Raw genomic sequence first — 25,392 nt, 5'->3', positions numbered from 1 at the left:
TTAAATCTTTCCCCATTAAAACTTCACTTGAGACACTCTGTTGCCTTCACAGCCCAGTTGTAAAAAGCAAATATCGCAAGTATTGGGGAGATCTGATTGACTCTGAGGCTGCGCTTTTATAGCCGAGCCGTTCGCTCTGAGATGCACTCAGAGGGCTAATCCTGCTCTCTGAGGGGAAGGGTAGGTATTGGCTTTGATGATAGAAATGGATTAAACAGATTACATTAAAGGCCAGTCTAATTGAACCAATCTATCCTGATTCTGCTGCTGTAAGATAAATGATGAGAAGGCCAGATAGTATATATAGGTCGTGTGCTTGTGTGTGTCTGGCTGTGGGTTTCTCTGTGGACATTTACAGGCGCTCTCTTTAGTAATAGAAGCAAAATTCCTGTTATTTTCATGCTATCTAAAATGGTGTGTTTAAGGACCTGTGTGTGTGTGTGTATACGTGAAAACAAAAAAAAATTGCTTTCACTGCAGCAACAAGACTGTTTTTTAAATTCATGGATTCCATCCAACAGCTGCAATCTGCTTCTACCTGCTGAGGTTTCTGCAGGGAAGTGGGATTTTTATATTCCCATCTATCCATCCTCCTACCTCTGCACGTCTCTTTATTCACATTGTCAGACAGGAAGAAAAAAGCATATTTTTTTATCCTTTTTTTCCCTCCACAATTCCTGACTTACAAATGTGGAAACTTTTCCTCCTGTGCCTGCATTCATGTAAAAAAAGATCCCAGTATTTCTAATACTTTCACCTCCTCCCCCTGTGTGATTGCTTTCCCCCTGCAGTATTAGCAACACATCCCGTCACAGTCAATGAAAGCACTCCCATAGCTCTTTTTTACTGTGTCGGGAATGCCTGCAGATATTAAAGCAATACATGAGAATGCTTGTCTGAGTCCATTGACTTTGTGTTTTTAATGGCTCCTGTGTGTGGACAGTGTAATAAGCTTGCTGATAAATTGGTCATGTCTGGGTAAACACACATGTGTGCATGTGCAACATTCTCCTCTTGTGCATGAGTGCAGCTGACAGCTTTGATCAACGCTGATTGATTGGAGGACACAAGGCAGTGCTACACATAGCAACACGGTGGGGTTAAGGGTTGGGATTTCCTGTGGTGTGACACCTCCCATCCTCCCCTTTTTGTTAACACAATCCTTATTGCAAACCATATCTGACAATGCATATTGATCAGGTGAACGGGAAGGATCAATACTTCTTGATTGGGGAGAAAATCCATGGCCAAGACTGCCTATAGGTTCTGGAGGGTTAGACAGTTTTTATGTATTTATGTAAAGATATAATATGTGATTAGGTGTAAATATTTACTGATGAAGAACATGTCTTCTGTTTCATACATCTACACCTGCAGCAATTTTCCTGTTTTGCACTCATCTTTTGTGCATTTACTGCCATCTGCTGGGTTTTGCATGCAAGTGCAAGCATGTAGTGCTGCACCAGCAACACCAGTGTCACACACAAGTGCCATGTTTGAATACAGTCAAACAAAAGTGTTCTGTTGGCAAAATAAAACAGAGAAAGAGGCCATTTTTTTTCATTGATTCTTTGTTAGGACCGAGTTTTAAAAGTACTCAAATTCTTAATTTAGTGGAAGGTTCTAATATTTATGGTTTTGTGCTGCAGTCTTATCACACTCTTTTTCTTCCAGAAACCAGAGCAGTTGTGATGGCAGCAGCCACTACAGCCTTCCAGATGTTTCGTCCAGGTAGGTTATGTCCTCAAAAAATCTAATTTTACATATACTCACATGACTGTGACTAAATGCACCATCAATCATCAGGCATAGTCCAGCTGAGGAACTACCATTTGCATCTGGGGAGGTTGTGACAGCCGTGGTGGCAGCCCACTGGTTCGACTGCCAGCGCTTCCTGTGCTCAGGACTGGAGGTTGCTTGGCCCTTCTTAGTTACTCCTTGAACATGGAACTGGAGTACGGGGATGTCCTGCTTCCTCTCCGACATCCCTACCTCAGATCAAGCTCTCTGAAGATCTACTTGGACATGTTTGACTCTTATCTGGACAAAGAGTGATGAGTTTTTTGTGCACTTGAAAGAACACTTAGCACTAAGTTTGTCTTAACTGTGAACATCTCTGCATTTCCAGGAATGAGTGTCTGCGGGTAAAAAGGACCTCCAGAATCTGAAAGAAAAGGACCCTGCTGAGGCTGAGCGTCTCTTGACTGCCACCAGGAACAAGTGAGATATTAACCTAATATTTAACTTCTGGCCCTGCAGCTCTCACCTCTGTGTGCCTAATCTCCACTTAACTTCATCTATCATTATCAAAAACTGCTGAAATTCCGCTTTGAATACTGTCACACTTTCAGGCATTAATCAGAAAAGCCAAACATTGCTTGACTAAGCTTAACTGTTGAAGGTTTTTACTGCTTTGATAATATAGCCACCATTAATTCCCCTGCCAATGACAGGACAGAATAGCCCAGCAAGCACAATATATGGAGGGGAAGTGCTGAGCCATAACTTTTACATGGATGAAAAAAATGTGACATTGTATTTAATTACTATCACAGTTTAGGAAGATTTACACACTGTTCTCTCTGTGTCTTTGACCTTATTTGGACTAAATGGATGAGTTCAGGTCTTAATTTATTTAAACTTTTCTTTGCACCAGTGGCAATAAGATGTGTTTTTGGTCCTCTTAAACCTCATCCCAGTTCAGTTTGTCAGTCATGAAGGCCTCTTTAATGTACACAAAGCACCCCATATTGACAGAAAAACACAGAATTGTTTACATTTTTGCAGATTTATTAAAAAAGGAAAGTGTCAAAAAAGTAGTCAGAGCCTTTGCTGTAACACTCATAAATTGAACTCAGGTGCTGTCCATTTCTTCTGATCATCCTTCAGATGGTTCTACACCTTCATCTGAGTCCAGCTGAGTTTGATGATTGTTTAAGGCCATGAGGACAGATGGTAATTAACATGCACAAAATCCCCTGCATTATTTTGATACTGAAGTTATACCCAAATAATGACAAGTCCTGTTTTTATACCAAACCAAGCATTTATTCACACCTAGCTAAGTCTCTATACTGCAGCTAATATGATTTCAAGGCACACTCTCTAGGTCTCTGCTTGTTATGAGTCCGTATATCTCAGAGCCTATAGTACTCCTTCTGTGCGTTTACTCCTCCACACCACCAGGGCGGTCATGAGCAGGGTGACCAGCACTGGGACTGCTATGAACGGGGCCAGGATGCTGACGGGAGGGTCGTGGATAAGGCGGCCGGTCAGAGCGCAGTCATGGAAGTAGACCTGGTGGATGTGCATGAAGAAGCGGTCGACCACCTGATTGGGCCAGAAGCAGTCCATTCTCAAAGCAACCTGATAGGTGCAGTTAGTAAGTCCCTCGTAGATCCTGCAGGGGGCGCAAACATTTTTTTTTTTAATTAGAAAGTCAGATGTCTTTGAAACGTCCTTTCTAATGGAGGCCAGAGTCAGGCGGAGGGGATTCCTCTTGGTTGGAAAAAAGAAGCAAAGGGAGTGTCTAGAATTACCAGTTGGCTTAACACAGCTAAATATAACTTGTAGGTGGTAGAGGGCAGGAGAAATGGAGAAGCATACCAACCGGGTATAGCGCACTCAGCACAGCATTGCACCAAACCACGGAGAGATTTCACTTCAGATGCTCTTAGGAGCCGAGTAAAAGTCTCCACAGAGAAACTGATCACACACAGCGATCTACAGGCTCCCATCAGACACAAAACACTTTTGCAAATATAAGCCACTTGAATGGTATGTAGTGGTGTTTAGGCGTCTCTGTGTGTGTATTGTATTTCAAATGCTGATGAGTTTTTCTCACAAAGCCTCTAAGAGTCAGCTATCACCACCAAAAGCTGCTTCATTTTAGGATTAGGATTAAGATCAGAGGAAATGGTTTCGATGAGTGACACATTAAGGCACATGCTTGTAGTTGTGATTAAGATCTGGAGAGTTTTTGTAGCTGTGAGCTTTGGTTAAGGACGGACAAAACAACAATTAAAGAAAGAAGATTTTATTTGTGTCACTATTTTGGCCTGCATCCACAAACAAGCCTCATTTGTATGTTTCTAATTTTCTATTCTGTCGCCCAGGCGACTTCTCCCATGAGCCTCTGTTGGCATCAAATGTCGCTGCCAGGACTTCTGCAACCCCTCAATGTGTCTCCACAAAACAGACACATATATACACACACACAGAGCACACCACCACCACTACCTCCACCAATTATGTGCTGGACTAAGAGAGAGGACAGTGAGTCAGGAGGGAAATCACACAGTTTTGACAGGAGCTTCTCCTGTGGGCCTCTCGGCTCCTTTCATCCTCCTGTCTGACTCATCCCCTGACTGCCAGTGTTTGGAAAGGAAGCCACAGAGCGCTGAGACACTGTCTTACATGTGCACAAAATATAGTACCCAGCAGATACAATAAAAAGGCAGTGACCAAGTTATAAAGTGACAGCAAACAGAGGCAGGCTTGTATGGCTAAAAGCCAGTTACCAAGCTTGACAATATATATTTTAAGTGTTAGTGCGTTTTACCTGATGTGCAAGGTTAGGCCATCCATTAGTAGTGGTAAAGTAGTGTTCTCTCTTAAACTCACTCCATTGTGTTGGGCCAGCTGCACCACAACCCTCGGTCCAGTCCTCCCATGTCGAATTTGAATTTCTCCAGGCAGAGGTCCTTTATCATCCTCTCATAGAAACCTCTGTTACAGGACAGAACCTGAGCTGCAAGAGAGACACAAACACTACACATTTAACAAAGCACTACAGCTGTGCTTACTTCTTTCATAATTAGTGCAATAAACAAGGTCATGTCCTGGCACTGGTTATTCCTGCTGGGCCATTTCTTTCCTATTAGGCTGTTACTTTCCCTAAGAAAAGATTTTAATTTGCAGTCACAGTCCCCAGTCCCATTTGTTTACTTCAGAGATGTGTGTAAACAGCCTCTTAACGTGGAGGCAGTCCGCCACCGTCCCACAGGACTGGAAAGTGAATGTAACACCACCGAGCAGTAGAAGCAAGAGAGGGAGGCTTAAGCTGGCGGTAAATGGCCCACGTGGAAAGGAACAGGTTGTTGTTACGATCAGGAAACATGGTGGATCTCGGCCTGCGCTGGCCTGATAAGGACCAACTGTGTGCCCATTATGTTTGCTCTGTCTCAGCCGGCTCCCTGAAGCACTCAGAGGAGGACTGAATGTCTGAATGCTACAGCACTGCAGATACTCAACATGGTAATTTTGAAAAAAGAATGAAGCTCCCTGCAAGCTTGTTCTTCACCCACTGAGCGATGTTTCACCTGTCTGTTGGCAACTGCTGCTGGGAAGATCTGACATTTAAAGTTTGGCTTCCAACTTGGCTGTTCACCAAGCGCTGCATTCCACTTTCCAGGAACATCGAGGCGAGCCATGACAGATGCTGTGGCACGCCTAACTGCTCTATTGATTTAGTGCTTTCAAGTCTGCTAATGTTTTGTGGATGGGAAACAGCCATCAGTCTGGCAGGCATGCCACTCTGTTTATGGATTTTAAAAATTCATGAATAAGAGATGATGGAGTGTATGTGTTTAATGCCCCATACTGACATTAATATGTTTTTCTACATGATGGCGGAAAGATGTAAGCCTTTCTTGCAACTAGTTGCTGAGGGATGCATGTTTTCCCAGATATAAATGCATAATATTCAAATCAGAATGTAACTAAATATGTTCAATCAAGTAAAATTTAATTTTAATATTTTTTTATGAACACAGAATGAAGTAAGCCTAACTGTGACCAAAAACAGAAGGGAAGTCAAGTTCAGGAAGGGTGATATGGAGAAAAACGTGGCTATCTGTCAATTTCAGGTAAGTGAGAAGATGTACTGCCCCCTACTGGACATTTGTGTGTGTGTCGTCAATCAAGTAGTGAAAAAGATTTTTTATTTTTTTGCTTTGACTACCTTTAATGATTTATTCCTGATAATACACACATACCTGATTATATATTTTCAATATTTTCATTGTAGGACTTTAAACAATATTTTTTACAGTGTATTTCATCAAAATAGGCTAAATGACTAATGCGCCTAGGATTTGCGCTTTTACGCACCAAATCTGAATACAGTTTCAACGTATCCAAAGTTATATCACATCTGAAAATGTGTTTTTCAAAGCACTAGCTCACAACTACACACTCACCTGCCATCAACAACACAAGCCCTGCTCTCATGAGCGACGCTCCCTCCATGGCCATTCTGCTCCCCATCTCCAAGACGTTTTTACGCGCTCTGCTTACTCCCAGGAGATCAGTAGTACTCACTTCATTCTCCCTACACACTTCTGACCAAAAGCCACTGATTCGGGAACCACAAGTGTGAATCAAATTGACCGCACTTCGCGGGTGTGCAGTCGACAAGGAGGCGCCAACTGATTGCGCGTAAAAAAAAGGGGGGGGGGGAAGCCCCCTTGACCTTCCTTAGTGGCAGCCTCCTTCCCGTCACAGCAGCCCTAATCATAGAAGCGCTGCTTGTCATCCGAGCCCCTTGTCCTGCTGCTTGCAGCGTGGAGCTGCTCACAGGGGACAAAACAAAGTCAGACTCCAAAATTAGTGCCATGGCAATTTTGGAGTGACTACAGTCACTGCTAATGAAGCCAGAGAATCATGACAAAGGCCGCACAGGCAAAAAGCCCGATAGAACGAGTAGTAAAATCCAGACTGACTGTCAATATTATCGACCAGAAAAAGAGTAAAAGTCTGAAACAAACTCCAGAAAAAGTTTTCCTTATGTTCGATTTTACCCCTTTGCGCCTTTACGCACAAAACAGCCCTTATATACATACACGATTTTAATAATATGCATGATTATCACCGCAGAGACCGACTGTAAGATAGCACGTCATTAGACTTATAATGAGTTTTTAATTAGACGCCTCGGTGTCACGTTTTGAACCATCTCTTATTTTGTATTATTTGTAATGGATTACTCGGAACAACCTCTCTACTGTGAGCCATTGTTCTGCTGTAACTCCTCCAATCAAAGCGCACACAGGGAACCATTTCACAACACAAAGAACCTATTCCCATTTCCACCATGTCATACTCATATCAGTGCAAATCTCGCGCTGCGCAGTAATGTCTGTAATTGAATGTTTTATCTGAAGATTTTTGTACAGGAAGGGAGTCATTAGTATTCTTCTCTGCATTGTGCTGCCACCCTGTGTGCCTGTCTGAGGAGTAATCCCACAGCTCAAATAACTGTTTTCATGTCTCTTCCTTTAGAGTCTGACAGACAGGGAGCTGCAGTTTATTGAATTTCATACTTGATTTAAGTGGCAAGGGATATATTAAAAAATGAGATCCCAGAAAGAATTTAGATTTTATTTTATTTAAATAAATAACGAAAGATATATGTTTAAATAAAATACTTGAATTCGATATTTTATTAAAATAATATATAATATTGTATTTTGTCCTTTAAACTGCATTTTCACGGTTTTATCTATTATATAACATAACAGTGTATTTTTCCAGCGTAAAAGCCCCTGATCTTAACGCAATAACTTTGGGGGATCATGTGACCTTTTTGGCAGGATTCCCACACATAAACATAGCATTTGTGACACCAACACAGCTGCTTCGTATTTGCAGGGGGCAAAATAGGCCCCAGAACCGCGTCATTCTCCACACAGTCCCCTAGAGCGCAGCAGAGGACGCGAAATGAACCCTCTCCTCCTCAGTGTGACACCCGCAAAGCGGTCGTTTTCCAGCCTTGCTGCCCCAAAGTGTACCGCCAGTCGCAGTGTCACCTTACATGGATCACAAATCAATATCTGTCCGTCCTCTTTGATTTGCCAGCTCGTTTTCACATCAGTCCACAAATGAATCCAGAGAGCCTGTAAAAACGGAGCGGCCCTGAAATGGTATACTGCTGGAGCTTTTAGACTGGCATCGTCAAAGTTTATAAGCTGTGCCTTGTAGTGTAGAATATTTGAAGAGGCTGACCCTGCTGACACTGCAGGAAAGTTTCCGAACATACAGCTGGAACTGTATTTTATTATTATTAAAAGGCAAATTGTGTCATCCTCATTATTAACTCCCTCAATTATGTACACATTGATCTATAATGTTAACAAGTTGCAAGTCATGAACTTTATATGAAGATCAATACATAATAAAAAAATGAGATTTCTGTGTTGTTCCTGCCAATACTGAGGACGCACGTGTGCCAAATTGGACCGCAAACAGCCCAGCGTGAAACCACAACAGAATCTGCTCCTGACAGGTGTATTGACAGTCGCAATGAAGTCTAATAGCCAATCAGGCGAGGTGATAAGCGAAGTGGGCGGATTTCCAAAAAAAAGAAAAAAAAAGAAAAGAGAGAGGGAGACAAAACGCTCCTTATCTTTTGGATTGGATTTAATAGGCCGGAAGAGGTATCCATCACACCGAGGAGGCGTGTTCAGGCTCCCCACTACCACCATCCCAACACACAGCCCCACTTCAGCCCCCCTCCTCCTCCTCCTCCCTCAGCCACCGGCGCAATGGCAGTGTGAGGAGCAAATGGCTCAGTGTGTCCGTGGTGAAAACCGACCTAAACACTGGACTGGGAACCGATAAACAAACACAACAAGACGCGGCGCGTAAAGGCTCTCCAACAGCGCTTGGTTCTGCGTGCGCAAGGAAAACTGTGCCAGTGTCCAAGCAGCCCAAGAAGACTCCGACGTTCATACATTTTTGTTGGTTTGTTTTGTGTTTGTGTGTGAAGGATATCTTAATTGGACATGTGAGTTACGGGAGTAAACAACACAAGCAGGCTTTTTAAAGATGAAGTTCCCGGCTTGCGTCCTCGTCACTTTGGTGGTGATTCGATCAAGTGCAGCACAGTCAGGTGAGTCCTTGGATGCGCCTGGTTCTTCAGGCAAGTCTGACTTCAGATGATAAAGTAAATATCCCAAACTGACTGTATATGATCTAACATATTAGGCTGTACTTGTTCTTTGAATTGGCGATAAGTAGGTTTGTTGTTTGCGCTGCTACAAACTTAACACAAGTTTACATCCAGTACAGTGATGCTGCTTAAATTCGCCGCGCGGCTGAGTCTCTCACACATGCAGCAAGCTGTGAGATCCGGACCCTCTGAGCGTGTCTGCGTAAAAACCTCTCCAAACCTCCCTTTAAAGCTTATAAAAATACACATTTGATTTGTGTTTGAGTGCCCTAAATTGATGAATATCTTATCAAAACATCACTGATATCTCTCTCAGATGATCCGCTCTCTTTTATTCCACCTTAAATATGAATGAATGCGCCATGGTTTCACTTTAATTCCCTTAAGCGGACAGTGATAGACGCGAGGACCGAGGCTATTTGCGCTAATTTATATGAATTGAGCTCGGCTGCACCAGTGGCACAGTTTTCATTCCTTACTGTGTTTGAATAATTTAGATGTAGCAGATATACTGAGGGCTTTACAGGCAGAGGGAAAACATCTCGCTTTCATCATAAGGACCCCTGTAGTGTGGGTCCCTTGACGAAAATCGCTTTAATGTTCTTGCAATACTCATGTAAAGACTCCTAATGCACTCAATAGTCAATTTATATTGGAGCTAATAATGTTTTTATTTTGTCCTGGCGCAGATTGCTTCTAGGCACCCCTGTAGGATATTTGCTGATAGTTATCCTTCATTTGAGGTCTCCACACTTGTTGTGATTTACTGATTGCGCTAAAATCCAACTCTTCTGTTTACTTTTTTTTGTTCAGCCTCCTCATAAATAAGGACTTAAATGTACTCTGCTAGTCTGTTTGGTTTGGTCTGAATAATCCTGGCAAGGAGGAAAAACAAGCACTTCACAGTAAAGTTTGTAGTTGGACGCTCAGAGGTGAAACTCTGAGGCTCAAGTGTGATTCCTTTTCTTTAGGTTCCATTTGGCTCCATGTCTGGTGGCTTTTTTGCTCCAGCACACACACACACATGCATATATATTCCTCCTGCTGGCTCCTGTGTGGATCTTGGATGGAGGGCGGTTGAATGCTGCCTATTAAGCAGGAGTGGAATGATGCACGGATGGATGGGTGACAGGCGGGATGAATGGGGAAGAAAAGTGGCACCCTCGCTGGTTTATTTATTCTCCATGCACACACTCCCATCCAAGATATTTGTAATGCAAATTCTGCCCAAGAATCTGAGCTATGCCTCTTGGGAAGTTTATTGTGTGTGTGTGTGAGAAAGTGTTGGTGGGTGTACACTGAGAAGATATTTGTCCCCTTTCTTGGATATTGAAGCCTCATATATTCAGCAGATTTTTGTATGAGGGTGAAGGGATGCTGGCTTTACCTCCGTCTGTCAGACAGATGTCTAAGGCAAGTTCACAAGCTGTGTGCAATATGTGTGTTAGGAGCATGGAAGAAGGAACTTGTGATCAACTTTCTCATCCTTCTTGTACTTTGTAGAGCAAAATCCCAACTTGTGCTTCATTTTTCTCCTTATTGAAGTAATCTGACATATTGATTGTTTGGTTTTATGTACTATGCTGGAACACTTTAGTGGACTTTATCCGAAATTTGCTGTCCCACATTGAAGGCACCTTCAAATCCTGGTTTCCATCAGCTGATATTTATCAAGCTAACAGCAGCCTAGGTTGCTAGGTGGCAAGCATTTGGGGGATGCCTCCTTCAAAGTAGGCATATGTAGGCCGATCCTGTTTCGAAGGCTTCTTTGTTTCAGTTGTATCTTTCAGAGCCCGACATACTTTCCCAGGATTCCTACCTGAATTTTTAATATTAACTACAGGTTGCCTGACACTGCTATGACTGCATCCTTCAAAGGTTGCATTTGTAGGCTGATTAAGTCCATCCTATTTTAAAGCATTCTTCCTTCCTTACATAAGGTGGATCCTTCATTGTCCAAAATATCCCAGGATTCTTATCTGAACTTTTAATATTCTGTACAGGTTGCTAGGTGACAAGAGCATCATTTTGTGATAAACAGGAAGTCCTCCACAGACCTATGCATTAGTAGTTCTATGAAGGACATTGGTCATTTAAAGGATACTTTCAAGCTGATGGTACATTTTAAGTTGGATTCACTATACCTTTTTTCACCAGTAAAAAACAAAATTCTATTAGTCAAGTAATCTTTTTCTATTGGAAGTTTTAAAATTGAACATTCCTGATTCCCATGGAGAAAAATGTAGCAATCGGACCTTGAGTTTATTGTTGAACACATTTATTTGTGTTGTTGCAGAGGTTTAGGAGACTTCTGATTGAATGCGGCTATTTGTTACAAGTGCGAATGAAGCGCCCATCCGTGATTTCATCCTCCTCCTCTCTGGCTGGCTGCTCGCTGAAACAAATGGCTCAAATATTTTAATCGCCACAGCTCTTGAGAGTGGATGACAAATGCTGCATTCACACGTGTGTATGTGTTTGGGTGACATTTAAAGACTCCTGTGAAATGGCCTAGGGAGAAGAGGAGCAGGAGGGTTGGGGAGGGGGGGAGCCGCTGAATGCCAGTATCAAATTACTGGGCGTTAGTCAGCTGGCATGCACAGAGCCGCGGAGCTGGCCGAGTCTTTGTAGAAGGCTGGCGGAAATGAGAATTTATTACAAGCTAATTAAGCTTTTTTTGATAGCATCAGTCTAGACCGTGAGCCCTTTCTATGACAGCATGAGAGATGGGGGGGGGGGGGGGGGGGGGGTTGAAGGAATTCAATCTTGCTCTAAATTAGTCAACATTGCTATCATAACTTGATATCTGCCAGGCTCGACTCGTGCCAGGATGTTAGAGATTTACATGGTTTCTGTGTCAGCGTCTTCTGGAGACGGGAAGTAAAAAAAAGAAAAAAATAATGCCAGAAAAGAATAATAATTGCAGTTCAGTGAGGGTGACATTGAGACTGTTATTTGCTTCCTCTGTCATAGCTGGACGGTCTCAGCAGGCCGCGAGGGAAAGCCTTTACAAATGACTGTGACGCGTGGGGGTGATGGAACGCTGTTCTAAGGCCTGAGACAGCAGTACACTGACTCTCATGGTACTCGCTGCGGCCTGTTGAATCAGCGGTCTGATTATTATCTGCACTGGATGAACAAAGATGACGTTGTCCGGCGATGTGCGGAAACATCACAGGCCTTGACATTTTGTTTGCACACAGGGGGTTCTGTTCTTAGGACTCACGCCCGCCGCCCAAATATTTACATGCGGAATCACAACGGCACAGCATGGGAAGGAAAACATCCAAGACTGGGTGCAAAGTAGCGTCTTTATTGGCCTCTGCAATCATCCCGAAGCCTCTTAGTCCCTTTGGCGCCGAGCTCGTGTGTTTGGCAGGACAGACTTTTGAACCCCTTCCCCGTGCCTTCGCTTCCTAATGATGAGCAGGGTTGGCTTTGGTTGTTGCCGAGGCGACCAGTGCCAACTCCTAGTGTGAGTTAGATTGGCCGGTTGATGACTGGAAGCCTGGCACAGATGTCCTCTTCTTCCTTCCTCTTACAGGAGATCTCACACACACTGCAGCCATCCAAAGGGATTTACTGTAAACACACACACACACATACACACATGTCCCTAAACCTAACCAAGTTTTATCTAAGACCATCTGGATAGGTAAAGATGGACTGAATGTGGCGTTTATGTTCCACTATGATGCATGAAAGGCCAGCTTTCTTTAGTAGTTGTAACGCACACATACACACAAACACACAAACACACACACTTTCTCCTTTCCTCTTCTGTGTCTTCAAGACCACTGGAGGGTTTGTTCGGCCCGCCACTTGTAATTCCACTCAGAGACAAATGCCTCCATCCTGCGTCTGAGGGGCTTCCTACACACACAGACACACAAAAGACATACACACAAAAACACACTGTTTGGCACTTCTCTTCTCATATAAAAACCCTTCTTTACATTGTCCTTTATTTCATTAGCTCTCTTCCACTCTGTCATCTCTTTTCTTTCTCTCTATTTCCCTAACTCTCTCACACACACAAACACAACCTCATCTCCGTCCTGTTCACATCCATTAACATCTCTCATTGTGTTTCTGTTTTATTTCCCTGCTCCGTCTTTCACTGCTTCTCTTTCCTCTTTTAACAGCTTCTTATTTCCTCTCCTTTGTCCCTTCCTCTCTGTCTCACACACACACACGCACACTCCTCCCTCTGTCTTTCATTAGTCGTGTGTGTGTGAGGCTGTCACTGAGTGCGCAGGGAGAATGGAAAACAGCTCATTTTTCCCTGTTTAATTACGACACCCAATTTGTTTCATAGACAACATGCTGTCGTGGCTCCTTCATACACCACTCATACTGTCATTTGCATGCTAACATGTGTGCGTGTGTGTTTTGTGTGTGTGTATGTTCTTCAAGGCGTTAGACCCTTCAGAGGGAAGTTTAGAGGCTAATTTTGTGTCAGGACTTTGATTTAGGTAAAGCCGTTTGACTGTGCATCTGAGTTTGGCTCTTGTTGCTGAACTACTATTCCAGCAATGCTAAGCATTAGCTTAGCATTGCTAGCACATTGTGGTGCATGAATGAGGAAATGATTTGTCTGATGTTCTTTTGCTGTATTTATGAAGCCACCCTCAAGTGGCCATTTGAGGAATTGCAGTTTTTCGGATTTTTGTGTAAAAATGTGCTAAAAGATGGTGAAAACGCTCTAAGCTTTTAATTCTTATTACTGATGTCAGCAGCTTCGGCTTGGGTGTTTAGCATAAGGTTTATGTTTGTGTAAAGGTTTATAGGGAATCTATGCATGATCTGCAGAAATGTGTGCACATGCATCCCTTTGTGTACTGTGTATACAAGCATTTATATTGGCTGTGCTGCTCAGGCACGGGGCCAAGCACAGGAAGCGGGACAGTGTTCAGCTTCCTTTGATTGGCAAGGCTTCTTTAGCGTACTAGGATCAAGTGCCATCAACGAGTCCGGGCCCTTTCTTTTCATCTGGTTCCTTTCACTTTGCTTCCCTTGCTTTCTGTTCAGGCTCTCAGCGCAACACAATAGAGGGCATTAGAATCACAATATAATTTTTTTTTACTACCCTGTAACCTTGACAAAGGCTTGCTTTTTTAATGAAAATCTGTGAAAAGAGAAATGATCACTGCTCTCTGTAATCCCTCATCGCGACCTGTAGATTTTTGTCTTTCCTGTGATACACTGTGCTACAAAACTTTTGTTTTGGATTGCTTATCATTATCACCCCTTTGTGTGTGTGCAGTCAAGCCATCCTGGCGCACTGTGTACAAGCTAATCCCTGGTAAGATATTCACGGCAGCTAATCTGTTTAATTACACTACAAATTAAGGATATTTACTGTTCCAAGACTTTTATGCGACACCCGCCTTAATCAGGGTCTTAATCTGTCTGGCGCTGCAAGAGTGTGTATTACCGTTTGTGCATAAGTGTGTGTGATTGATGCTCTGTATGCTGAGGCATGTGTCTGTTTCTTCCTGTATCTCTCTCTTTGAATATTTGCCTACAACTAAAAGAGAAAAGAAAACAGGAGATTATTGTATTTTTCCAGTTGTCACGGCATCATTTGTGAGGATTAAGGCATAATAATTGCGAGATGTTGCACCACCAGTGTTTAAAGGACACAAACTCAGATCGCTCTTCTCGACTTCGGCTCATGTTCCTACTAATTTGCAAGATTAAAGCTGAGTTAAACCATGGAGGCATGCTGTGTTCCTTGTAAATGCTAGAATAATGAAATGTGCTATAGTGTGTCTGTTGCTTTCACTGCACCAAATATTGCAATTATTATGTGTGTTGTGCTTGTTAGTAGTGATGCAGTGTAACCTGGGGGGTAAACCCTGCCTGAGAAGACAAATTCAGGGGAATCAAAGTCACTTGGATGTTTGTTTATAAAAAAGTTGGATTTGACTTATGAATAGCTTGGAACAATGTGGCCTGCAGCTGTTGGTGAAATTTGGAGGTTTTGTTGGAAGATTTGAAGAAATAATCAAGGTTTTAAGGATGTGGTGTTTTTCCACTGTGGGAACTTGGCCCCAGATCCTGCCTTTGTTTCCATTGAGAACCTAAACCATTGCAAAGGTGTTCTAGGTCTGGATCCAGCTGATCTGGAACTCTCTGGTTAACCTCTTCAGGATGTGATATTACAAAGTATGTGGCACAGGGACTGTGTGGGTACCCTAAAGTGGCCTATAAGTTCCTGCAGTGGGAAAATGCCTATTGTTTTCACCAATTTAGACCAGCTTACCTGGAACTCCATCTTAGACCTCCTTTAGGTCAATGTTATTGCAAAATAGGTAGCACAGGGAGCTCTAGGGCTGCCCTAATTAAAGTGAATTAGTGATAAATTTCATGCTTATCATTGTCCGAGACCTTGAATTTGCATTTGTCTACAATGCTGTTACTCATTGTGTCTCTTTATGTACAGTAACACATGCAAATCTATGTATATTGCAGGAGACGGGGCACACTGTCCTTTTTAAATGGCTCCTCCCGCAACGGTGACCTGTAATAAATGAGTGGGCGCAAGAAAGTGGCAGCCATGACAGCTGACTGGGGAGGGTGGGAATAAAAAGAGAGGGGGGGATAGGTGGTTGTGTGTGTTCAGGGGAGAGCATGTGAGACAGCACAGGAAGACAAAGCGAGACAAAGCGGAGGTAAAAGAGATGGAAAGTCTCTAAGGATAGATAAGGAGCAAGCATGAGAGGATGAGAGGGAGACAATGGGGAGAGAGAGGAGGGCGATAGTGAGGGATTGTGGGTCGTTCGGTGTGGAACAATGCCTTGACCAGAGGTGAAGACTCTTTCTCTGTTGCCACTTGTTCTTTTTTATCCTCATTACCCCCCACCCTCCTCATTTTTTTTCTTCTTTTTCTCTCTGAAGTCACCTTGCGGTACAGCAGAAATATGGCCGCTCCTTCGGCAGGTTTAAAGGTACATAAAACTTGCAGAGGAGAAAACCTTGGCCAGGCTTTGCTATTGCTACGAGTGTGTGTGTATGTAAGTGCAAGTGTGTGTGTGTGTGTGGGGGTGAGTCACCTTCAGTGCCAAGAAAGATGGGAGAGCTCTGGAAAAAGCGCATTTATAAGAATCAGTTTGTGCATTTCTATGGTTTTGTGCATCGGTTCATTAATTTGTCTGCAGCTGAAAACACACACACCTGAGTGCTCCCCTGTGCAGGACCTTAACCAGTTGCTCCGCGGCGGGAATGCTCTTGGCAAGGTGAACTGATGGCGGGTCATTTGCAAGATGGGCCACAGTTTGACAGAGACAGAGAGAGAAAGCAGGAGAGGTGGTCTAATTTTTAAAAGTGTGTGTGGTTACAGTGTGTGTGTGTGTGTCCAGCAGAGGTTAAGGTGGCGTGAGAGAGAGACAGTGTGTTGTCTCTGAGGAGTACAGCTATCAACGCTGCTGAACACTACAATTAATCAGCCCGGGCCGCACAGACATCGACTGTGTGTGTGTGTACCTTTCCTCGCAGTTGTTTCTTAAGCGTCTATTGTGTGGTGCTGAAGTGTGTCATGGTCTGGGGGATGTTGTTTTGTTTGGTCTCCATGGATAATATAATGCTAATAGGGTCGTGCATGTTGGTTGCACCTAAATGTGTGTGCGCGCATATGTTTATCCCCATAGGTAACCAACCTGAATAGTGGATTTTACACCTTTAAAATAAAATAAAATAATTAATAATAGTAAGAAATATTTGTTTTTAGAAAATATATTTTTCTTACGTTAAATCTTAAAAAAATTGGCAAAAACAACATAAAAATAATTAATGATTAAAAAAGATTTTTAAAGAAAACAGTCAGATTTGTCTCCACCTTGTGGCAGTTAGGTTAATTGCACTGATATCTGCAGTTCCTTGAGTGGCCACTTGAGGCTACAAACCAACTAGCATACCAAGCTAGTGCAGATGCTGCACAATGTTTGCAGAGTTTCTTGAAATTTACACGTTTAGCATTTGGAGCATTCCTACAAACATGATAGGAAACTAAATGAATACATTCAAATACATGAATTGTCTCATTGTTGCTGCACCTCAGGGTCATTTTGAGACTATTAAACTCCACAGTGGCCGCTCGTATTCATGTGCTTCCACGCTGATAAGGACTGTGAGAAAAATCCTGCGAGAAAGACGAGACATTTAGAGAGGCAGAGATAAACACGAAGGCAGAATGCACGTGGTCTCTCAGCTTCATCCTGTCATGCCGCTGCCCTCTGCGAGCCCATGTTTTTCCGCTTGAAAATGAAATTCTCAAAAAGGCTTTCACTCCCTTGCAGGGCGGCGGAGAGCACAAACAGGTTCACTCACAAAACTCATTGTTGTGCTTTGTCGTAGCCGTTTGTGCCAGATTATAGAGTGCTTTTAGAAGAGACACTTTAAATCCAATTGAGTTAAACACAGATCCTGCTCATCACTCAGTAGTTACTCCTAAGATGCTTTCACAATAAAAGCCTTCCAGTAAATCCTTTTGATATATGTAGATAGTCACTGTGAGCTAATTCTTCATTTCAATATCAAGTCCTGCACCTCTATGGAAACAGCACAATTATGGCTACAAGTAGAAGCAACTCAAACATGCCTTTAGTGGAATATAACAAACTAAGAAAGACAAAATGTAGTGCTAGCGCCAATCTCAAAAACTCAAATTAGCCAAATATTTACAGGTGTTTTTGTGATGTTATTATTGGTCAGACGTGAGTCAATCCTTCCTGGTATCGGTAAGAAACATAGAATTTTTCTTTTTTTTACATAATATTTTTTTATGTTTTTAATTTGATTTTAAGGTACATATGAATGTGGCAAACAGGAAAATGTTTTATTTATTATTTTATTGTTTTATTTAATGAGAAGTTACAGGATTAGAACTTTTAGCAGATAAAAAGCAAATGTAAATACTCATTTATGTTCATCAGGATTCCCGGAGCGCCAACAGTGAGTGATTTTCATCAGAGCTACTTCACTCAGACTAAATGTCATGGTTTGACTGAGCTAGCAAGCAGAGAGTTGGTGCATTTTTTTTTTCTTTTGAAGCGAAGATAAGACAGATAGAGAGACAGACAGAGAGAGAGAGAGAGAGAGAGAGAGTTGTTGTAGTGAAGGTGCCAGGCAGAGAATATAAGCACCCACCTTAGAGACACACACAGACTGCCAGGCTAGACAACAGAGAATACATACTGACATGAGATCCAGGATGTGCAGTTTGTCCTATATAGGAACATGTTAGATGCAGGAACAGTCATATTTCATTTCCCTCTGTATGGGGAGTTTTCATTTCCTTTCTGGAGTGTGATACCTGGAGGACATGCTCGTACAGTAAGCAAATAAAAGACAACCATGATGTGCGACGTGAGGTGAGAGGAAACAGTTGCAGCCCTGTGGGCTCTGCAGACAGAAAGAGGAGGCAGTACGGCTATTTGCCTTTTCTTCATTCTCTCACCATCTGCCCCCTGATTCCCTCATTTACTTAATTAGAGCGCAGTGTGTGTGTGTGTGTGTGCAGATGTCTAAGGCGTGCTGCAGCATCCTGTTTGTCAACGCATGTGTGTGTTGTATGTTTAGAGGCCTGACCTAAGGCGGGACTCGTTCAGAACGAAGAGAGCAGGTGATCGTAGCGCCCACTTCATAAACAAAATCTGGTATTGTGAGGTGATAAAATGAGCAGTGACACTTTTTTTTTTAACTGATTCACCACTCCTGTAATACAATGTAAACTCTCCCAAACTTTTGTCAGTTATCCTAATCCACTCTAATCTCAACATGGCATTGATTTTTGGGAGATTTTTTTGGGCAGAAAAGAATATTCTGTGCATTAAAGCTCTGAAACCTTTAATTGTCTGTGGAGACATTGCCACACTGGCGCGCTGCTAGCCTTAGCTAAACAGGCTACTCCCAATTCCAACCTATCCTTGAGCAGCTAATTGACCAAACTTTGCGTTCAGTTCCCTTCTACATGACAAGCCATTGCTAAGCTACTTTAAACAAGAGATATTTCTGACAGTTGCACCCGTAGCATTAGCGTACTTCCAATTCCAACCTATCCAAAATCCTTAAATGAGTATATGAGTATGCGGAAAAAGCAACAGTAATGCTAAGCTATGCTAATTGTTTGGTGTCTGTGGAGACATTTCCACCTTGGTGCACTGGTAGCATTAGCTATACAGTCTTTTCTGTCAGCGGCTTCCAATAACGAAGCATCACTAATGCTAAGCTATGTTAGCGTCATAGCTATTGTTAAGAGAAAATGAGTCAATGCTTAGGTCGGAATATGGTGTAATTAAAGTCAACAGATATTTTTCTCGGTTCAAGCTTAGTTTCACGCTAGGTTAGCTTAGCATTTATCTCATGAGCTGAGCCGCAGAAGTCTAAAAAAGTGTGTCGATATTTATACAGTAGAAGCTTGTTCAGAAAAACCATGATCCAGTCCATTGTACAAACAGCCTGAGCTAATGAATTTCTATTAGATAGCTTTGCAGCCAAGGTGACTGGCTACACCTCTCTTTAAATGAAGCTTTAATGAACAAAACACGGACAGTTAAACGACAGAATGCCAATGAAAATAAACCCGCATTGCAGGCTTTTTTTTTAGTGCAGCTGTGCTTAAAGAAGAACATCCATCATCTCTCTGTGATAGAGCGGTACACTGACGGGCTGATATCTGATATTTAATAAAAGGCCAGTGTCTGCTAGATAAAATGGCAAACCAATATATCTAACCATACAAAGTCTGACTGCTTTTATATGTCTGTGTGTACTTTTCCTCAACATTAAAGGAGAAAAAATGCTTCAGTTGACATCAATAATAAATGCTGATTATGTAAAAGCCAATCAGGCTGTGCACGTACTGATTGGTGTGTTCTAGAACCTCTAGAATCCAGCAGATTGTGATTTCTGGAGTGCAGACACAATCAATTGTCTTGCTGCCACTTTTGAGATTGTAATCAAGCTCTGGCACTCGTTTTGAAGAGGTGAACGTAAGATTCGTGTCAAGTGACAGTCCATCCGTCAATCACTCTTCCACCTCCTCTGAATCTTCTGACATGCATATCATTTTCTCCACCTGGATGTTTTTTTGAGTGGCATGAGAGTGATGCCGAAAGAAAGCTGACACGGCATTCTAAGTTTGTAACAGTGCTGTGTTGCCGTTCTTTTCAACTCTTCCAGGCTGAGTGATCTTTTGTTGTGCGACATTAAACATAGAAGGAACCACATTTGCGGCATCATTCAGAGGAACCCTCAGAGGAAAGGTGTTTTTTTTAAGGAGAAACATGATAGATTCTTGAATCTAAACCTAATGAAGGCTTTTTATCACCTGCATTCCCTCATGTCAAATCTGGCGCAATCCTGATAGTAGTTTAAAGGCAGAGAAGGGAGGCCTAGTTTTATCAGTAGGAGGGCTGCGGTAATCGGCTGTCTCTTGGTGAGGTGAGGCGGCGGGGGGGCTCCAGTTATCAGCTATGGAAAGAACTCGCAACAATGGCAAAGAAAAAGCAGGAGGATTGTGAAACTAGAATGAGATAACCTCCATTTTTAAACATAAGCAAGGCCTGCTTTGAGAAGGGATTATTAATTATTTTGACGTGCAGTGTTTGCTCGCACAGTAATAAAAGTTCTTCCAAGAAAAAAATCTAAAAGAATTCATCCTGATTTATGCATTTGAAACGGCACCAGCCCAAGCTGTCAAAGTGTATCACAACATCCGCAATCTGCCACTTATTTCTTGATTCATTTGAATATTCATTCATCTAAAATGTCAGGAATGGTGTTTAGCGAGCAACATCCTGCATGTGAATAAATAATTACATTTAAACACCATGAAATCTTTGGTATTTGAGTGGCATTATGTTTAGGTCCCCATCAGCTCAGATAGGAGTCGATATATTTATTATATATCATACAAATATCGAGTGGGCAGTAACCTCCTGTTTGTCTGCCCGAATAGCTCTTATAAAGACATTAGGGTACTAAATAATACTTCTAAAATGTTTACAATGATGCTTTGTGGGGCTAATGTGGGGCAGCACCCTTACCAGGGAACCTTAGACCTCCCTCTCCCTCTCCCTGGGTACCTCATCTGACTCGTACGGATCAGATACCAATGTGCTCCCAGGCCTTGGGTCTGCCTCGGGTCCAACTCCTAGTTGCACTTGCCCAGAACGCCTCACCAGGAAAGCGTTGAGTGGGGCAACCCTGATGGGAGTCCACCAAAGTCCACCTTACTGCAGGTAATGAGGCTCTTTTTTAACATGTTTGCAACTACTGTAAAAAGTGACGAACAGCGTGCACTGTCCTTCAAGCTGTGTTTGCACATATAGTGTATATTGCTACTATAATTTACTACACGGTGGCACAAATTAAAAGCAATCATCACATTTACCACAGAGTGTATAATTCAGTAACAGACTGCATCCACAGACTCACACACACTGATGTAAAACTATACTGCTGCATAAAACACTTACTGCTCATTTGCCTGCGTGTGCCTGTATAATGAGCATCTGTGCTTTTTTTTTTATTACCTTTAACAGCGCACCTGTCTGTTCCACGCCTCACACAAAGAATGGAGATTTGCTTATTTTGGAGACCCTTTTAAATGCCAGCCGGCAATTGGCTTGGTGTGTATAGTTAGCAAAAAGGAGGACACACACACACACACAGCAGAAAACATTCTGTTGGGAAAATAGTGCTGCTAATTAGTGGAATTAGCCACAGATCAAAAGGTTCAATTAAAAAGTGGTGTTGTAGCGTGGAGGCAGCGGGCCTCATTTGCATCACAACACATGTTCAGTGCAGACGAGGCAGACGGGCGGTCGGACACACGGAGGGACCGCACAATATGGTGTGTGCACCTCACAGGAAGTACGATGAAAACTCTGTGTGCCTGATATTGTCGAGATGAGGTGAAAATAGCACAAAGACATGAGAAACGCCTTTAATTTACGCAAAGGGACTCGCTCATCAACGTTGCACATGCAACGACGCACACTCTTGTGTCATTAATTTGCACGCTCCTGGCTTGCTGTGTTGTTAGCTTTTTGAGTTACAGGCTTAATTAAGAGCATAATTAAGTGTGTGCTGTTATAGCTGCGCTCTGTGTGGTTGTGCATGTTTGAACGTGGACATCCCCGGAGCTGTTCTCTAACACAGCTTGGACCAATACGGCCAATTCACACCGATGCTAATTCACCATTTAAATACCACATGTTTGACTCCTAATTAAATCCGGCCCCCGACACCGGGAGCTCACACACACACACACACGCACACACATCCTTTTTCTAGATGCTGCTGTTTGTTTCCGCCAAAGGAATTGCACAGCCTAAATGTCATGCCATATATTTGTGTGATGTTTCATTTTGGATATTGTAGCATTTGTTTTGTACATCTCTTATTCCTGCTTTGTCGCCTCTGCTTCTCTCTCTCCATCACCTTTGTTTCTGTGACATTTGAATACGCGTCTCTGGGTAGATTGTGTGTTTACACACTATTTTCATTTTCCACAAATTTACTTTAACTTATTCGGATTTTACGAAAAAGCAACTAGGCTCCACCCAGGCTGATTTTTTTTGTCTGGCTGGTGCTGTCATGGTAGCTAAGAAAAGAAGGCAGAGAAGTTTGTTGTAGATGAGACCAATGATGCCAATTGCAGCAATAGGTAGCAGCAGAAAACCTGTAAACACAATTTCTATCATTTTGTGACTATGTAGCTAAGCATACAAACTTCATGACACTTCCACCTGTGCCACTCAGTGAGGACAGTCATTATTTACTTGGCAGCAAAGGGCCACTTGTCAGTAACATGGGTCATTTTAAGCATTTGCACAATCAGCCAGTGCAGTTGTTTCCTGGCCAGAGCAGTCTTGTTTTGTTAGTTTGAGGGTGCAGCCGTGCCAGAGCCTATTTTGTGTGCACTGTTTTGTGAGTGTGTGTGTGTATTCCCATGCTGCTACTGTCTGCTACAGTGGCAGTTTGTAGCTCCATGCTGTGTTAAATGGGAGTGTCCAGGCTGCTACCGGGCCTCATTCATCAGCGTCACACAGGAACAGACCTGGCTGCTGGGAGAACCGCCTAGGACACACACACACACATATAAATACACACTTTGTTTAGCAAATCAACTGCACAAATGTTTTTACTTATTGCGTAGATGCTCATATAGAATAAAGCAGGTCTCACACAGTCTCGACTTCACGTTTGAGACCTCTAAGACCTTTCCGTCTCTAAGACCTTTTGGGTGTATATTTTAGTTTATTACCTTCTTTGCTATTTTGAGTCTTTCACACCTGACTCCATCTGCCGCTTGGCTGTTACTGTTGCACCCGTTCAAACTGCATCTGTGGCTTGAGCCAAGCTCACTTTGCCAGCATTCAACCAATGTCCTCTAGAATAATAATAAGGCGGGATACACCTGTGACAGGTCGCCAGTCTACTACAAGGCTCTTCTAAGACCTTAATCCATTACTGCATCTTGTGCTACTACTTTAAACCACTAGATGGACTAGTCAGCCAAAGTTGTCGGAAAGAACTAGTGTTGGACTTATTGGTTATCTTTTATAGAAATCCACCAACAACCAACCATTATGATGGTGCAGTGGTTGAGGGTTGTGCTAGCTCATTAGCATGCTAAGGTAAGTAGAATCTTCTAGTACCTTTTCAGTGAGGTGGAGACCACCTGAGAATCCCAGAGAGTCCTGAGAAACGGTTTCAGAGCTGCTCTCATCGCTGCAGCGAGTCTCTTTCACTCCCATGAACTGAACGGGCGGGATTTGTATGGCTCTCCTTGACCTTGAATTTCCCGTCTTATCCCCCCCTTTTTTATTTCATGTTCTGTTTCTCTGAAGACTTCCCCCTTTGTAGTCTGAAATCACTATTCCCCGTGTTGAGTAATGGTGAAGGAAAAAGCAAAGAAGCAAAGCGAAAGCGGTTTAGAGAGATAGAAAGAAGCGGGGGCTTTTCCCAGATGAAATTTGGTGGCAGTTGATGAGATGCTTTTAACACTGATTAACCCTAACTGTCGTAACACCCACCAGGAGCGGTACAGACATCATATTTTCTGCCTTTATGAGAATGTTTGCTGCAGTCTTTTATTTCCTTCTCTTTTCACGAGCGATGGAGAAAACTTGATCTTTCTGTTCACTATCGCTGAAGGCACTGGTGTCATTTGTGCCGTGAACCAATGGTCTCCTTTTTCTAAAGGGGTTAACCTCAATCTTGTGGGCTTCTGCTGTTACATTGTGCAGCAAAGGATGTATAAAGCTTGTTTACTGTGACTATGTGACCCTTTTCTACGTGCAGAGTAATACCTCAGTCCCATTGCTTCATTTTCACCTTTTGATTTGGTGAGAAAGTGTTTACTTTTTGTGTGAAGAAAAATATTGATTCCACTTTAGACATCTTCACTGTTTTCTTCAAGGAAGAAGAGCCCCCCCACTGCTAATTAGACACCCATGCCTTCTCCCTGGGGGGGGGGCGGAACATGTGATTGACAGGGGTGATAATCATTGTAATGGCATCTAGTCGTAGCAGCGAGGCCGGCTGCTCGCCAAGGTGTTGAGAAGGCCTGCGGGAGAAGGTGGGAGGCTGCTTCGTATCACTGCTGTTTTGTGGTTGTACAGTGACACCAGCTCAGCCACTGTAAGCTCAGCTTGAGCTTATTGTGCCCATTCAGCCTCCTCTTGGAAGGTATCTGTGTTCAGAGTTGCCACTTTTCTCCTTAATTTCCCTCATTTCTCTCTCCGCCTCTGCTCTCACCTCCCGTCCTTCTCGCTTACCCATGCAACCATGGAGGTGTCATTAGCACCGTGTCCTAATTAGTCCAGTGCCAGCTAATTGTGCTTCTGAAGCTGTGTCTCTGGGGAGGCAAGCCTTGCTAATTTCAATAAGAGTAAACAAGCAAACCGCTCCCCACTGACGGCTATAGATTAATTAGAGACCATCCACTGCACGTGCCTACTGAGGGAAAAAGGAGGGAGTTTGAGGAAAAGAGGGGGCAGGCGAGGTGAACGAGAGTTCGCTCACATTGTTGTCACGCAACGCACCCAGGGAACGACGCTCATTTTGGGAAATTACCATCACTTTCACTTCCCAAGGAACGGGCTTCACGAGCGGCAGCTCCCCGTCGAGAAGCGACATCCTGGATGTGTTGTTTGTCACAAGTTTCATTTAACAGTGTACACACTCTGATTTTTGTACACTCACTTCATCATTCACCCATAAAGGGTGTTTGTTGGAGTGTTTTGTAAGAACTCTTTCAACAGCTGTACTGGTGGTGCTGGTTCCTACGCCTTGCTTGAAGGTACTCCTGCAAATACACAGGAGCAATAGGAATAAATTGCAGCTGTGTGGAGTAGTGGATTAACTCTGCAGGCCGTGTTTTATGTTGACCTTCGTTCTGATAAATGAAGAGCTGTGAGTTTCAAATG

At 42.9% G+C, this 25,392-nt stretch overlaps 2 protein-coding genes across 4 annotated transcripts in view; one reads left to right on the top strand and one right to left on the bottom strand.

Moving 5' to 3' along the window:
* Positions 1–3,026: 3,026 nt before the first annotated feature.
* Positions 3,027–6,478, bottom strand: LOC114431680 (receptor activity-modifying protein 1-like). The gene is made up of 3 exons (XM_028399262.1): positions 6,201–6,478; positions 4,624–4,750; positions 3,027–3,400 (listed from the first exon to the last, which is right to left on the bottom strand). Exons 1-3 carry the CDS (start codon positions 6,265–6,267, stop codon positions 3,145–3,147), a joined length of 450 nt encoding a protein of 149 aa, XP_028255063.1. The 5' UTR covers positions 6,268–6,478; the 3' UTR covers positions 3,027–3,144.
* Positions 6,479–8,537: 2,059 nt separating this feature from the next.
* LOC114428569 (receptor tyrosine-protein kinase erbB-4-like) overlaps positions 8,538–25,392 on the top strand; it is a 171,684-nt gene continuing 154,829 nt past the window's right edge. For all 3 annotated transcript variants that reach the window (XM_028397123.1, XM_028397132.1, XM_028397114.1), the window contains exon 1: positions 8,538–8,890. In XM_028397123.1, coding sequence (XP_028252924.1) covers positions 8,827–8,890 — 64 coding nt within the window. In that variant the 5' untranslated portion in view covers positions 8,538–8,826. The remainder of the gene's footprint in view (positions 8,891–25,392) is intronic.

The sequence above is a fragment of the Parambassis ranga genome, chromosome 2, assembly GCF_900634625.1.
Source record: "Parambassis ranga chromosome 2, fParRan2.1, whole genome shotgun sequence".
Classification (NCBI taxonomy): Eukaryota; Metazoa; Chordata; class Actinopteri; family Ambassidae; genus Parambassis; species Parambassis ranga.
Note: the sequence above shows the minus strand (reverse complement) of the source record. Positions and strands in the feature narration are given on the sequence as shown.